The sequence below is a fragment of the Lissotriton vulgaris genome, unplaced genomic scaffold (genome assembly GCF_964263255.1).
Source record: "Lissotriton vulgaris unplaced genomic scaffold, aLisVul1.2 SCAFFOLD_801, whole genome shotgun sequence".
In the NCBI taxonomy this organism is placed as follows: domain Eukaryota; kingdom Metazoa; phylum Chordata; class Amphibia; order Caudata; family Salamandridae; genus Lissotriton; species Lissotriton vulgaris.
In genome coordinates this window covers 508,662-524,970 of record NW_028251364.1, presented here as the reverse complement: position 1 = coordinate 524,970, position 16,309 = coordinate 508,662, and the positions used below count along the sequence as shown (strand labels likewise).

The 16,309-nt window shown below is 42.7% G+C and overlaps 1 protein-coding gene across 2 annotated transcripts in view; it reads left to right on the top strand.

Moving 5' to 3' along the window:
- LOC147662935 (interferon-induced very large GTPase 1-like) overlaps window positions 1-16,195 on the top strand; it is a 398,632-nt gene extending 382,437 nt beyond the window's left edge. For both annotated transcript variants that reach the window (XM_086950786.1, XM_086950785.1), the window contains one exon: window positions 11,419-16,195. In XM_086950786.1, coding sequence (XP_086806912.1) covers window positions 11,419-16,127 — 4,709 coding nt within the window. In that variant the 3' untranslated portion in view covers window positions 16,128-16,195. The remainder of the gene's footprint in view (window positions 1-11,418) is intronic.
- Window positions 16,196-16,309: the final 114 nt, after the last annotated feature.

Genomic DNA, 16,309 nt, shown 5'->3' with positions numbered 1-16,309 from the left:
ACCTTATTTGCAAGAATGTTTCAGGGATCATTACAAGAGGAAACTAAGTCTTCTGAGGTTGGGTTGTTTCTCGAGCAAAGACTTTACCCCCAAATGGTTACGGACCTGGTCAACTTCAGATTGCCGCCTCTGTGACAAGGGTGAAGAGTCGTTACTGCATTTATTATGTATTTGCCCGGCATTACAAAATCAAAGGAAGATCCTCTTGCAACCACTCCTAAGAGAAGCACTAGTCAGGACCTGTAGGGCGGCTGTGATAAAATGCCTCAGCGGGTCTTCGATACAACGTTCCTGCAAAACTATAAAATTCTTGGCTTTTGATGCACAAGAGCTTGAAAAAAGGCAACAATAAATGATGAACTGGGTCACATTGTCTCCCCGCGGCTGGTCCTGGACTCTCCCTCATTTTCTCAATAGATACCCTCTTCCCCACTCCCCCTGCAAATGCACTTTATCTGAGACAATAGGTGACAGTTACATCTAATTAAATATAAGCCCCTAAGTATATCGTATCCCCTGTCACAACACTCATTTGATGGTCCCCATGTCTTAATGAGATAGTTATCCCCTTACAAAGTGTTATACCTGTATGCGGACGACGCTGTGTTCTTGTATGCGGACGACGCTGTGTTGATGGCAAGAACAAAGGTCGGCGCGCAAAAGGTATTGCTTAGATATATAACATATATGGAAGAGAGGGGCCTAAACCTGAATGCAAAAAAGTCCTATGTGATGGCTTCTGGTAAAGGAGGAGCCAGATGTAAACAACTTAAGGCGGCAGGCACCCTATTACAAGCTACAAAAACATTCCCATATCTAGGGGTCACAATCGAGGCAACAGGGGGATGGGGCCCCGAGGTAAAAAACAGAGCGTTAGCATTTAAACGCTCAGTTGCGGCGATAAAGCATTTCGCCAGCAAATTGGGCAGAAAACAACCTGATATAATGCTTAACATATATGTGGCCAAATGTAGAAGCATCGCCCTGTATGGGGCAGGGATATGGGGATATCAGGATGTGACGGTGCTCCAGATTATTGAAAATAATTTTTTTCGCTACCTTTTGTCCCTTCCGGCAAGTATGTCAAATTATAATTGCCATGTAGAACTAGGCATGGACTATTTGACAGATCTGATTAAAATCCAGCCAATCTTACTCTGGAGGAGAATTTGGGCAACGCAAGAACTGGCTCTCAATCGAGAAATTATCCTGGATGTTAAAAAATTAGCCAATGTAAAAAGAATCAAATGGCTTGAGTATGTGAGGAAAGCCCTGACGGACATTGACAAGCCAGAATGGTATGATAAACCCGAATCAATTGGGAAAATTCCTAAAAAAGTCTTAAAAACCTGTGTATGGAACATTTTAACACCTTAAGGCTTGGGAATGAAGTCAGCAAAAGAACTGTTTTCGAACATCAGCCGCTGCTGATTACCCTCAAAATGCAACCCTACCTAACTCTGATCACTTTGGGTTTTGAGCGTTTTGTCCTGACCAGATTCAGGTTCAACATATTTCATCGTCTAGTTTCATACCCGGAAAAAAATGACTGGAATAGAACTCTTGCCCCATGCCCATGCGACAACATATCTATCCAGTCTACTTTCCATTTGGTACTATTTTGCAAACGGTATAAAAAAGAGCGGGCGAGATGGCTGATATCTTATCTTAGAGATGGGGCGTGGAGGCAATGTAGGCCAGCTTATTTACATCTCCAACAACTAGGAAACCCCCTATGTATTAGTTCTATGTCGATGTTTTTAAAAAGTGTCGTAAAATCACGGAATTTATCATGAATTTATTAATTATCGATTTGTCACCACACTTGGATTTAATGCTGTTTTTATAACTATTTATTGTGTATATTTATAATGTGTAATTTGTTTACTATGTACTGCTTTTATGATTTTTTTACTTGGTGAAAATCGAATAAAGTACTTGAATTGACCTGTTTTTTTATTATTTTTGTTTGTATATTTGTGCAAAGTCGCTAACGACTTGTGTAATTTTATCGTTTGTTTTTAGCCTATCCTTTTATGCTGGTTTTATGCTGACTTACAGATGTTGATGTTTATCACATGGTGGTAAGATCCACCCTTTTATGATTTTTACAAATCAAATAAAGTATTATTATCTATCTGGTGCCGTGGAGGGGGCTGCCCTGCCGCCTCCTTGCACAGGATGAAACAATGCGCGTTATAGCGCTTGTGGTCCAATACCGCGGGTGCACGAATGGGAGATCGCAGGGACCGGCTGCATCAGCCTTCCTGCGCTGCGCATTATAGTGCTTGTGACTTAGTAACGCAGGTGCGGGAGCTCACTGGGACCAACGCCTAGGGCCTTGTGCAGGGTGGTTAGTGCGGTCCCACTCGCAGTAACAGTGTTAAACATCCAGCGCTGCGGGACGCAGCAATGCACTTCATAGCAACTGTGGCCCAGTAAACCCCGGTGCAGGTGTGGGAGGTCACAGGTAATGCCTCCAGGGGCACTGCGCAGGATTGTTTTTGCAGTTCCACTCGCAGTAACAGTTTCATTCTTCCTTTTAAATAATAGTCCTCCCTAACGTATGGCTTATTGTCCATCAGGCAGGGTGCGTGGCATTCAAAAGTAGGATATGCAAATGTTTAATGTTAAACGTGCCCTTACCGTGAAACACCCTAAAAGCTATTTTCACTGTGAGGGTTGGCTGTTCTTTTTGATAGCATTAGGATTGGGTATCCGGTTTAGTAAATGTGATCTCTGCCTAGGAAGCAGCAACAAATTTAATATTTTCCCTTTTCGAAATATTTATTACAAGCCTAATTCACTGGTGAAGCTTAAGATTTGTGATAAATATTTTGGAAATAGGACTTTTAGAATGTTACCCCTGCCCTGCCTGAAGCCCCAGGAAGCTAAATCTGTATTTTGTTCCCCCTCTTTTGCCAGCCAGTAATTGCCAATTAAGTAGGGCATGCATGAGGTAGGAACTTCCTTTCAGAACAGGGATAAAAGGCCTTGGGTGTGGGAAGGTGGTTGTGGGCCCTTGAGAGGATGGCCTGTAGGCTAGGTCTAAGGACTTGATTGCATTCAAAGAGGCCTAACCTGTCACAAGCCGATGTAGCAAACACTCAGGCCTGCATCCTCGTTAGGTACCACCTGCCAGACGGGCCTACATCACGTTGGGGCCACTTGATGACTGCACAGTGTCAGATCCTGCTGGAAAGTCGAGACCTGCTTTACAGGTCTGCTGGGGATTTTCTATGACACTTGGAGCACACTTCATAGAACCTTCCCTGGTTACAGACAAATGTTAACGGACACTTTTGACCCCCAGCCAGTCGAGCACCAGTCACTGTGGGCCTCTTTTACATTACAGTGTCACAGCCGGTTTAACAGGTCTGCTGGGTTTACATATAACATTTGGTGTGTGTTAGAACTGGCATCCTTGGCATGGTTTTCCCCCTAGCCTTTTGCCTTCAGACATCCTGTTGTTCGTGACTTCATGTTTGCTTGCCTTAGGAGTCTGCACACTTTACCACTGCTAGCCAGTGCTAAAGTGCTTGTGTTATCTCTTTGAAACATGTTTGATTGGTGTAGTACATACGTCTCCGGCTAGTCTTTCTAGAACGCTATTACATGACCTATATTCCACCAGAATGCTATTTGTATGTTCTATGTTTGCTCTTGAGTATGGGTTCTATTCTACAGCAGTTGCTTGTTGCCTCCATGGAAAGGAGTCCGCTCTTGTCTCTTCCCACTTACTTGGAATAAAGATCTTCTCAACTTACCTGCTGTTCCATGCTGCTTCATTTACCACAACTTGGCGACGTTTTGAAAAACGCTATGTGCAGCTCAGCAGCGAATCAATGCTTATTTTACAGTTGAGGAGTAGCGTCTTGAGACAGAGACATTGAGGTGAAACTCTGCCAATTTCACCACAACGACAATAGCGGACAATCTTCATTTCCCTGCTACGATACCGAAGGAATTCTCGTCTCCTTCGTCTTTTCGGCCTCTTCCCACTTACTTGGAATAAAGATCTTCTCAACTTACCTGCTGTTCCATGCTGCTTCATTTACCGCAATTGGTTTATTCGCAAGTGGCATATTTAATTTACTTGTAAGACCCTAGTAAAGTGCCACTACCTGTACCCACGGCCTGTAAATTAAGTGCTACTAGTCAGCCTGCAGCACTGATGAGCCAGGAAGGGCTCATGAAAAGATGTCAGCTACTCCAGAACGCGGCAGCCAGACTGCTCACTAAAACACCCAAACACGCTTCAATATCAGCGGAGATAAAAAAGCTTCAGTGGTTGCCCGTTAAGAAACGCGTCAGCTTCAAGGCTCTGTGTGTGGTCCATAAATCCCTTCATGGATATGGACCCCTTCATCTTAGACAGAACCTCCAGTGGTATGTTCCGAGGAGAACCCTGCGCTTGTCTGAAGCGAAACAGGTATTTGTGCCCTTGGTAAGAAAATCCAACTAGGGAGGTAGACGTTTTGCGGCTGGAGCCAGAAAGGCATGGAACGCCCTACCATTTCAGCTGGGAGGTATAGCTAATCACCTTGATTTCAGGAAAGCCCTAAAGACGTGGCTTTTCCAGTCCAGCTAAACATCTACTTCACCCTAGCTTAGGCCTCTGTAGGACATCTGATTTCAGCGCCAGGACACCCTAGGGTAATAGAGCGCTTTATAAACAGCATTAACATTAACATTGTGCCACCTACTTAAATAGCTCTTTATACTTGTCTCAGACCTGCTATTGCAGCCTGTGTGTGTGCAGTTTTAAACTGCTATTTTGACCTGGCAAAAAAAACTTTCTCCAGGCCAAAACCTCCTTTTGTAATACATAGAAGTCACTCCTAAGATAGGCCCTGGACAGCCCAAAGGGTAGGGTGCAGTATATTTAAAAAGTTGGACCTCCAGTTTTGAGGGTTACATGTCCTGGTAGTGGAAAAACTCTTACATTGTTTTTCACTTTTGCAAGGCCTACCTCTCCAACAGAATAACATATGAGTTACCTTATTACATTTTATGTGTAAGGTAACCAGTTGATGTTTGGTGTCTCTAGAATTGTGATGCAAAATCCTAACTCACGGTGAGGTTGGATTTTAAATTACAGTTTTGAAAATGCCACTTTTAGGAAGTTGGAATTTCCTTGTCTCAGCTATTTGGTCCCTGCACTCTGTCTCTGGGTCATAGCACTGTGTGTAGTTGAGAGCTGGCCTTTGTGGATTACTCCTAGACAGCCACACATAATGGGGGGGTGAGAAATGACTGGATGGGCCATCCCTGGCAGGATGGGAGGGACGAGCTGGGCCCAGCCCTACTTACACTTGAATAGGCTGTGTCCGGTCTCCACACAAAAGGCTGCATACCGCCTATAGTTAGTCTGGTGCCAGGGCCAGATAGGCAGGGCACCTGTGCACTTCATTGGCATTCCTCTATAAGCTTCTCCCCACTTCAAAGGCACAACGTGATATATATATATATATATAATATATATATATCACATATCATCCATTGCCACACGAGCTCGCTCTTTTTCCAGCGCCACCTGCCGCAGAGTTGGACACAGACCCAGTTTCGTGCTTTAAAGTAAATGTATTCTCTGGCAAATGTCAAGACGCGTTTCGCAGCCTCAGCCGCTTGTTCACTCGACAAGTGATATATACAGGACCTCAGACACAACCACTTCAGTACACTTCTTGACCTGTGGATACTCTGCCAGGAAGGACTGTTCTGCTGCTGAAAGGACAGCTTCCCTGCTGTGCTGACCTTATGTCCTCTTGCTTTTGTGTAAAAGACTGGACCGGCACCTCTTGATCCCAGAACCCAGAGTGATTCCAAGGGCTAGTTGACTGGCCTCCTGATCTGAAGCCTCAGGGACAAAGCCTTCTAACAACCTTGCACCTGGACTCTGCCATCTGTACCCTGCCAAGTAGTGTCACCCCAGACCTGGAACCCCAGAAGTGGGCTTAAGACACTCTGCCAGCCTCTGAGAATCCAATGGAACCGCGCATCTCCTCTGCTGCATGACGCAGACCCAAGCAGAACAGACGCATCACCACTGCTGCATGGATTGGACCAGTCGCAAAGACTTGCATCGCAGGCCATTAGGAACTGCCACTGTTCAACGCTTCCTCGGCGCAGGCCCTCACATCCCTTGTTGACAGTAGCCTCAACTGCGACACCGTACTCTGCATCGCAGCCTCACAACTCTTCGTTTCCAGCACATCGCTCTGACTGCGCACCGCATCCTTTGCACAGCCTTGCAGCTCTTCAGAACCAACACATCATCTTGACTGCATGCCTCAGTCTCTACTCCGGACTTCGCATCACAAGCCCCAACAACTGGATCCTCGATGACAACACGGGCCCTCGCATCGCAGCCACACTGCACCTTAAAACTGATGCATCGCTTAAACTGTGCAACACATTTTTGACGCAGTCCCTCGCAACTGCTCCGCAAACCACGATTTAATGTGCTTCGTTCAGTGGGTCTCACTGGGCTCCCTGTAGTCAGCCCACGCTCCTTCGCGGTTAGCCTGACTTTGTTACTTTGTCCCAGTCCGGCAAGACCAGATAGCCATGGTTGGCGCGTTATGCTTTTTTTTGGTGCTATCTTCACTAAAATCTTTCAAATTGTATATCTACCAGTTTTACAGATTGGATTTTTGTTGTATTGGTATTGTTTTATTTATTAAAGAAAGCTATGCTTTTCTAACTTGATATTGGATTTATTTTGTGAGGTGTCTTCACTTTATTACTGTTTGAAGTATAGCACAAATACTTTACACATTGCCTCTAAGTTAAGCCTGACTGCTATGTGCCAAGCTACCACAACGTTGAGCACAGGTTAATTTATGCTTGGCTTGCGCTTCACCCTGAGAAGAATTGTGGTTGCTGCTTGACCAGGACTCCTACCCCAGTCAACCAACACCCCAATTTCTCACAGGGTGTACTTAAAAGGAGGACAACTGTATGGTAAAGAAACGTGTGCATCCACTGTATGGTTGCATAATGTTCAGATATGTTCTACCAGACTTGTCTGAGTTTGTTGGGGGCACAGGGACTGCCTAAAACTGCATTTTAGTGTTAGATGTGGGCGAACGTCAGGATTTACATAGTACACTCACCACCCCTTCAAGGCTCAAGTTTAGTTGGCTGAAGACTTTAACCATCTTCAGAATGCAACAATGGGTTAGGGTTAGCCCCGGGAGCCTTTGCCCCATTGGTTAGGCTGTCCGCAGGAGTAATCCCCACCAACTAGCATGTTATAGTCATAAATGTTGCAATTCTAAGCACCTATCAGAAAGACTCCTAAGATGAGCCCTAAGGGACTTGACTTGCTCTTCCTCTTATATCCATGACAAAGATGTGTACTCCAAGGGTCATAAGTCTGACCTCTTGTTTAAGCTGCAGGGATACAATAAGCTACAAGAGGTCTTTCCTACAACGGCCCAGCTGATCAATGGCAATTGTACCTGGTAGGGACACTGTCAGAAACTAACAGGGTGGTAAAATGCCTCTCTCGGGGGTCCTGGGGAGCTTCAGAAGTGTACTCCTGTGCAGGACTGGGACTGGAAGGACTAAACACAGAAGGCAACATTTTTGACAAGGATGGTCCTAGTTGGTGTATGCGACCCACGCTCCATAGGGGCAAACATAAAATTGCCCCTAGATCCCAGGCTATCGTGGCCTTTATTCATTTTTGTACTTTCTGCTTCTGATGCTATTTTTACTTATAACATTAAAAATTCATATCTTTCGTTCCCCTTATTGGATTTTTATCACGTTGGTGTCATTTTGTGTATTCCATTTCAACTTTAATGCTGTTTTAGAACTGCATAAACTCTGTACACATTGTTTTCTAAGTTGAGCTTGTCTGCTGTGTCCCATAGCTACCAGGGTGTTGAGCTCAGGTTTAATTAATGACTTTAGTGGTTCACCCTGACAAAGATTGTGATTATTTCTTCACGGGTACTTAACCCTCTCAATTAATAGCCCAAATACGTAAACACCACTTTAGCCATCTGTAAGTATTTTCATTATCAGATTCAAGCAATAAATGCCCCTGAATTATTTCATGCTGTATTGTGCATTCCGGAGTTTCATTGCATTTCACCCTACCAGGTTGACTGCACACTTTTTTTTTCTTTATCACACAATGTTGGTGGCTGCAAAAATGCACCAAGTCAATGTTGAGGTTTCCTGTTAAATGCACAAAAAAGGATAATTTGCAGATCTAGTCTGTCAGACGTTTTCCCAGTGAGTACTTCTCCCACAGCAGCCTCTTCCGGCCTCCATTGATTGGCTGGAGTGGCACAAGGAACCACCCGCAGTCTTTGTCTTGCCTTCTGGACTCGAGTTATGAATGACTGTTCTGTGGGCTTATCTAAATGTGATAGACTGACAGAAAAGATTGCAAAGTTACACAATTGTCGACCAATCGAGTGTCGACCTTCAATTGCAGAAGAGGCCTAACCCCATGCCCATCTCTGTACATCTATGTTCTTGATCATATAAGCTCTCGAAGACCAAATGATGGTATATTACTCTGGTGTTAAAGTATAATGTGATTTATCTTGCAAATGTGAGAATATTCTCTTTTACAATCGTACCAAACTTGGGACACGTTATGGCCCTATCTGTCATTCAGTAATCATGACTGACTGGCTGACTTCTTATATAGCGCACTATTACCGAGGCGTCTTGGCGCTGAGGTGCGTGGATACTGAAGCTAACGCTAGTTGTTCTGGAGCTACGGAACAGAGCCATGTCTTTATCAATTCTCTCAAATGAGCCCTATTCGTCTGTAGTCTGATCAGAGTGGGGAGGGAGTTCCACAGTTTGGCCGCTTGATACGAGAAGCCCTTTCCTCCCCATCTGGCTCTTTTTAGCTTGGGGACCAGGATCAGTCCTGTATTGGCTAACCAGAGGCAGCGTTGTGGCGAGTACCAGGGGAATAGATGTTGAATGTCCGCAGCTCCTCCTCCATACAGAGCCTTATGTACAAGACAGAGGGCCTTAAAATCCACTCTCTACCAAACTGGGAGCCAATGGAGCTGTTTAATACTGGCAGACATAGGGTGATGTTTGGGTAGATCAGATAGCACCTGTCAGACGCATTCTGCAGTGACTGAAGTTTGGTAATCCGCCCTTTTTCTGCGTCCAAGTATTAGGCGTTGCAGTAATCGATTCTGGAGAGAACCAGGGCTCCGACTACTGTTTTCCTGAGGGTTAGCGGGATAAACGGCAGAATTTTGTGCAGAACTTTCAGCGTTAAAAATTGTGTGCTAAATATCTCGGACAGGGAATGTGGCAGGAGTAATATACAGGCCGCATTCCAAAGAAGTCTTGACATCGAAATGTACTTGCCATAATTTTAGAGGGCATGATTGATTGATTACTATTAATTTGTGGTTTTGTCCACTATCGATCTGTGACATATCCTGTGTTCTTAGGGACCCATGCATCAACGTAAAAAACGATCGCAAACGGGCAGATTTGCAGAATCGGTGCCTTTGTGACCGGTATTTTTGCATTAGGGATGCATCATCCCAAATGCGAAAATCGCAAATTAAGGAATCGCAAAATTTGTGATTACTTAAATTGCGATTGCATTTAAGGAATCGCAAATTGCAATTCCTTAAATGCAATGCATTATCCCAGAAAAAATTGCGATTTCGCAATTAGGGGTCGCAAATTACTGTAAATTTCATGTTGATGGTAATTTGCGAAAACTTTGTAAATTGCACTAAAGTGCATTTTTCAAATGTTGTGTGCGCAACATGTGGTACAAATCTAATTTCAGGGGTGCAAAAGGTTATCCTTTTGGAACCCTTGGACCCTTGAAATTGCATGCGCAGTTTGCGAGTACCTATTGGGTACTCGCAATTTGCGCATGCAATTCCCATTCATTCCTATGGGCATCTGGGCCCATAGGAATGAATGGGAATCAATTCCTTAGATTACTACTCGCAATTTGCGAGTCGCAATTAAGGAATTAGTAGGAATCGCTATTTTTTTGCGATCCCAACATGCATAGGCATTTGAGGTTCCTTATTAGCGAATCCTTAATTTTAGCTATTAAGTAATCGCAAAATCAAATTTTGATGCATGTGCACCTTACTTTGTAATGTAAGTTTATATACGTTTGAGACGTTATTTTTGTAGTAAATATTTTTTTCCCAAAACGTTCTTGAATCCAGTAGCTGTTAGTTATTGCCATTCGCTTTAGTTAAGGCGTTGAAATATGATCACAGCTAAAAATAAATGCGATTGGCACCTTATTAGTTTCTCTTTTTTTTTTTTTTGCAGTGCAAGTTTTAATTTACCTATTTCTGGAAAAAAAACAATGTTGGTATGCTATATGATTGGCGGTTAGTCAGGTCAGACAGGTGAGCGGCATCATGGAAGTAATGGCGGCCAGATTAGGCTTTCTTAGAAATCGATATAAAACATTGAATTGAACTGGACCATGGGACAACATTATCTGGAATACCCAACAATGGGAAAAGAATGAAAATGACACAATGATAGTGTTATAAGCAAATGACAATGAAGAAAAAAACGAAGGATATCTTAAATTTATGCGCACTGGTATGAAAATGATAACTTGAAGAAGCGCACCCCTGGTCAAGTTGCTAAGCATTAATGATTGCCGGTGCAATTCTGAACATTCATAACATGTATATTAATTGGAATTCTGGATTAATTGTGGGCATTCTTGTCACAGTAGTGCCCACCTTTGCACGGTGTTTTTGATGGCGTAATGTTGGTAATTCTTGACATAGTGTAGCAACGTTTGAAATAGTTATACTCTTTTTGCATAATGCTTAATTATGCTTAACCTTGGTATATGTTATATAAATATGGAATTGCCATTATTGGCTGCCAAGCCCCTGATGGAATTCTTGCACATGCATAATTCTTGGCATTTCTTTAATACTGTTGCTATTTCTGTCCCAGGCCAAGGCCTGTTAGAGTGGTGTTACCTGTTTGCATCAATTCATGCACTTGCCAGTTCATTCAACAATCTATCGAAGCACTCGCTCATTCAGCAATTCATTCATATAGGACCTCACTATCCCTATACTTATCCATATGCTCGGTTTCTAGTTCTTCACCCAACCATGTACACACTCCCATCCGACTATAGATTCACTATCGCAGCCACCCACTCAGCCATCCACACTATCACATAAACTCGCAGCTGATTGAAGAACCATTTTGACTTGTAAAATAGGTCAATTGGCTTTTCCTAAGCTTCTCTAAATAGTGTTTAATTTATTGTATCAGTTTTTCCCTTCATGATAATTGCAAAGGCAAAACTGGAGATTATTGACAGTCTCTGTCTACTGTAAACGGTTTGCTATGCATGCTTGATTATTTTTTTCAAAGCATAATCTGATATTTTTTGTATGTATTTCACAGGGAGAAGAAAAGCGTTTGAGGAGATTCTGTCTCTTATGAAAATGGACTCCTACAAAACAGCCAATCTCTCACTTCGGGATGTCCTTGAAATTGGACAGGAAAGCTTACATGCCACAAATCTCGAGACTTTACAGGATGTACCTTGGCATGTACTGAAAGGGATCATGGCTTTGAATGTTACAGCAAGAAACACAAGTCTTTACAAGCCTACGACCAGTGATGAGGTAGTCTGTGTGCAGAACATTGGAGAGAGTGCAGATGAAGAAATATTTTGTTTGAACACGGAAGACACCCAACATTCCATCAACCCCTTGGATGCCCTCTGTGTCCTCTTCTTGTGCTCAGACAGCTTTTTGCAGCAGGAACTTATGCTAAAAATGTCTATGTGCCAGTTTGCTCTTCCCTTATTGCTGCCACCATGTGATGGAACCCAGTGCACATTCATGCTGTGGGCCATGAGGGATATTGTGAGAAAATGGAGGCCCCACTCACTGAGAGACATTAAAGGGTTTATGGAAGAGACTCTGGTGCTCACACCTATGCCCACGGTGTCCTTTGTACGTCTAGGGAGCTGCAGCCTATCAAAGTCCAAAATCCTGAATGAGTTGCTCAGCCCCCGGCAGCAGCCCAATGACTACTTTATCCACAAAGACATGGAATCTGGGAATGTTGCAAGGAAAATATCAAGCGGGCTTGTGGAGATAGCATGGTACTTTCCTGGAGGAAGGGAAAACTCTGATCTCTTTCCAGAACCTGTAGCTGTTACAAATCTACGTGGAGACATTGAATCTCACTGGTTGCAGTTCAGCTTCTTATGTGAGATTTCATGTGCTGTGTTTATATTTGTTGAGCACATTAGTGAGAAACAACAGGCATTATTGCTCTCTCTTAAGAAACAAAACCCAAAATACTACTTCATCCTACATCCCTTGACAGATGGACCTAATGACACCTTAATAGTCCTCAATAAACTAGCCCCTGCACTGAAGCTTAGCAAATGCAGCCTGCTAATGAAAGGCAAAGCCATGAACGATGCTGAGTTTGTAAAGAAACTACAGTCAACCATGCTTGAAAGTGTCGTAGACTCCCCCTACCCTGTGACTATTGAGAACATGGCCGTCATTGCTCAGCAGATGGGAATCTGTGTAGATGAGTACCGTGTGGAATGCCAGAATGCAAGTAAGCATGCCAAAGAAATTACCGCAGAGATCAATGATGTGGTTGAGTACAAGAAGGAAATGATGAGATTACAGGGGGACCTCTGGAAGAGATTGGCAAAAGCAGAGAAAGAGTGCTGCAGACTGAGGAGTCAAGGGGACACCCCGCCAGAGATTTACAAATCTCAGCTAAGGAAAGAGATATTAGACATACGCAGGCAGCAGAATAAATGTGACCTCACTGATGGCATGATTAAATTCATTTCTGCAATAGGACAGCTTTCAAAAATCGAGAAACACTATTTCCTGAAGTGGATGAAACTGAATCTGGACAACATTGCTAGAGAAAACCTTTCTCGACTGAGAACAGAGTATAAAGAGTTGTCCAGTTCTCTAAATGACCCTTCCCAGTTAGCAGAACTAGATAGAAAAATATCTGCCAGCTCACTCGGGCTGGAGCACTTTATGCGCGAGTTGGGGCAGTATTATGAGGCAGAATGTTCCATTGTAAAACATTTGAGGCGCAGAAACAGACAGTTCGTCCATCTACCAAGCATTGCTGCTGATCTCCTTCTGGAAGGGTTTCCCCTTGAGCTGATTGACGGAGATGCCTCAAACATTCCCTTAAAGTGGATAACAGATGTCCTGACCGAGCTGAACACCAAAGTGAAGGGACAGTGTCGAATGATTGTTGTAACTGTGCTGGGAGTGCAGAGCACGGGCAAATCCACGCTTCTGAACACAATGTTTGGCCTCCAGTTTTCCGTGAGCAGTGGCAGATGCACACGAGGGGCCTTCATGCTGCTTATTAAAGTGAAAGACAATCTAAAGAAGACACTTGGCTGTGATTTTATTCTGGTCATTGACACAGAAGGGTTGAAAGCCCCAGAGCTGGCTACACTAGAGGACAGCTATGCACATGACAATGAACTGGCAACAATTGTCATTGGGCTAAGCGATATTACAATTGTTAATGTAGCCATGGAAAATGCTACTGAAATGAAAGATATCTTGCAAATTGTTGTCCATGCTTTTCTTAGGATGGAGGAAATTGGTCAGAATCCCAATTGTCAGTTTGTGCACCAGAACGTTTGTGATGTGTCTGCTTATGAGCAAAACATGAGAGACAGGAAACATCTGTTGGAGCAGCTGAACGAAATGACTAAAGTAGCAGCAAAGATGGAGAAACAGAGCAGGCAGATAGCATTCTCTGATATCATGGAGTATGATCCGGAGAAACACAATTGGTATATCCCTGGTTTATGGCATGGTGTTCCACCAATGGCCCCTGTGAACAGAGGGTACAGTGAAAATGTTCTTGAGTTGAAGAAGTACCTGTTTAAATTTATACAAACCCGTTCATCCAATAGAAATTACAAAGATATCACAGCTTTCATGGAATGGCTAAAGAGCTTATGGAATGCAGTTAAACATGAGAACTTTATCTTTAGCTTCAGAAACAGCCTTGTGGCTGAAGCTTACAACCAGCTGTCTATTAAGTACAGCGAGTGGGAATGGGCCTTCCGCAAAGAAATGCATCTCTGGGTGTCCAAGACAGAAACAGTAATTAACAATCAAGCTTCCAGTGAACTTGACATAAATACCTACAACAAATTGAAAAGAGAGGCCTTTCAGGAATTGGAGTGCGGAGAACAGAAATTGGTGTCTTATGTGCAGAAATATTTTGATAGTGGAGCACAGAATATCCATCTAATAGAAAAATACAGAGAAGATTTTATCCGGAGTTCTAAATCTTTGAAAAATGAACTTGAAGGTTACTTGTTTAGCAAATTTGAAGAGGCAATTCGCATTCAAAAAAGTAAGTACAAGATTGAGACTTTACAAGTGATTGAAGGCAAAGTTGTCAGCCTCTTAGAACACTGTCGAGAGCGAAATTGTGAGTTAAGTGATGAGGAGTTAGAAAGTGAATTTGGAAGCATGTGGACACAAACAATAACTGACTTACAACTCAATAAAATGGAGCAACGCCAGATTTCTCAAGACATGCTTTGTCATCTGGTGAAGGACTTAAGCAGTCTGGGTAGTTTTGGCAATCAGGTTTTCCAGAATGCCCAAAATTTAGTCAGTTGTGCAAAAAGTAATTTTAAAATGAAACCAGAGTATTTTGACTTACCGTGGTATCACGTTTTAGGTTTAAAAGAAATGTTTACTCGTGAATGCTCACGCAGAGCCAATGACCTTTCTAAAACATTGGTTAACAAATGCAGTAGTTATGTTGAAGGTAAAGTGATTTCGAAGGTGGACTATGATGGAACTTATTGTATGGAGCTGTTGCATATGATCAACCAAAGTCTACATAGTGACGATTTTCAAAGTCTTTCCACCACCCCTCATTTTGAAGTAGAGCTGAAGCTTCACATTTTGGGTAATGCCGCCAAAGTCTTTCAGAAGATGCACAAAGATTTTGTCAGAGAAAATGATCCTCAGTCCTGTCTGGAGAATTTTAAATCACAGTATTTCTCAACTTTTAAAGACCTTTATCTGAGAAAGGATGAATGTCGGAAGAGGGCTAAGGATTTTTGTGAACAGTGCTTGAAACCAGCTCTAAATGACTACATTGAAAGAAGACTTGGCTTGGAGATTGTAGAAGATATTCTCCATCATGGACACTCATTTAAATACAGTAGCCGGACATTTTTTCAGTTTGACCTTCTCTACAATCTTTTAGAAACAAATTCATTTGAAAGATACAGAGAATACATTTGTAATTATGAAGGGTTTGTTAAACAATATATATTTGAACACATCAGAAATCACTGCAGTAAAATGGGCAGTTTGAACATGCTTGAAACAAGTATCCTTTCTACAATAACAAAGCAGGTTCGAGAAGTAATTCAGTCTGTGAGAGAGAAACCGCATGAAACTGTCTCAGAATTTTTAGAAGTGTTTTGCAGAACATTGCAGAAGGAACTTGTAATCCCAAAGGGCAGCCTGGAAGTGATTCTATTCCAAAACTCTGCAAATATCGATCAGTTTTCTGAGGACATTTGTTTTTTCCTTACTGAGCTCGAACAACATATCCTGATAGAACGAAAACATTCAGACATTAGAGAAAAACTTGACCATTTACCTTACAAACCTCAGGATGAACTGTTTAGAAAAATATTTGGATGTGCCAAGCAGTGCCCATTTTGTAAAGCCCCCTGTGAAGCAGGAGGAAAGGAACACAAGGAGCACTTTGCCTCAGTGCACCGCCCGCAGGGTCTAGGTGGTGTCAAGAACGAGCAAACACATGATCTTGTGTTTTCCCTATGCTCCTCTGATGTGGTTTCTAATTCGACATTCAGAAATGTAGCCACATTATTTCAGTGGCATCCCTACAAGGACTACCGGGTGTATTTTCCAGATTGGTGCATTCAGCCTGATGCTAGTATTGAAGCCTCTGATTACTGGAAATTCATTTTTAAGCAGTTCAACAAAAAGTTTGCTAACTTCTACTCTGCTCTCCCAGCTAATCTTCCAGTTGGCTGGGAAGAAATTACCATTATCCAAGCACAAAAAAGCATCAAGGAAGTTTTCCGTGTGAAGTAAAAGCAAGAAATCACCCTAGTAAGGTTACATTGTTTATTGTATTAATTTGCTTAGTAGATCATCCTAGAAAAGTTGCTGGTTCTTTTAGGCTATGTGGCTGAAACCTTTATAACATATAGAATTTTAACAGGTCGAAGAAAGTGTCATTGTTTTTCTATATTACAGGTGATCGAACATATTTT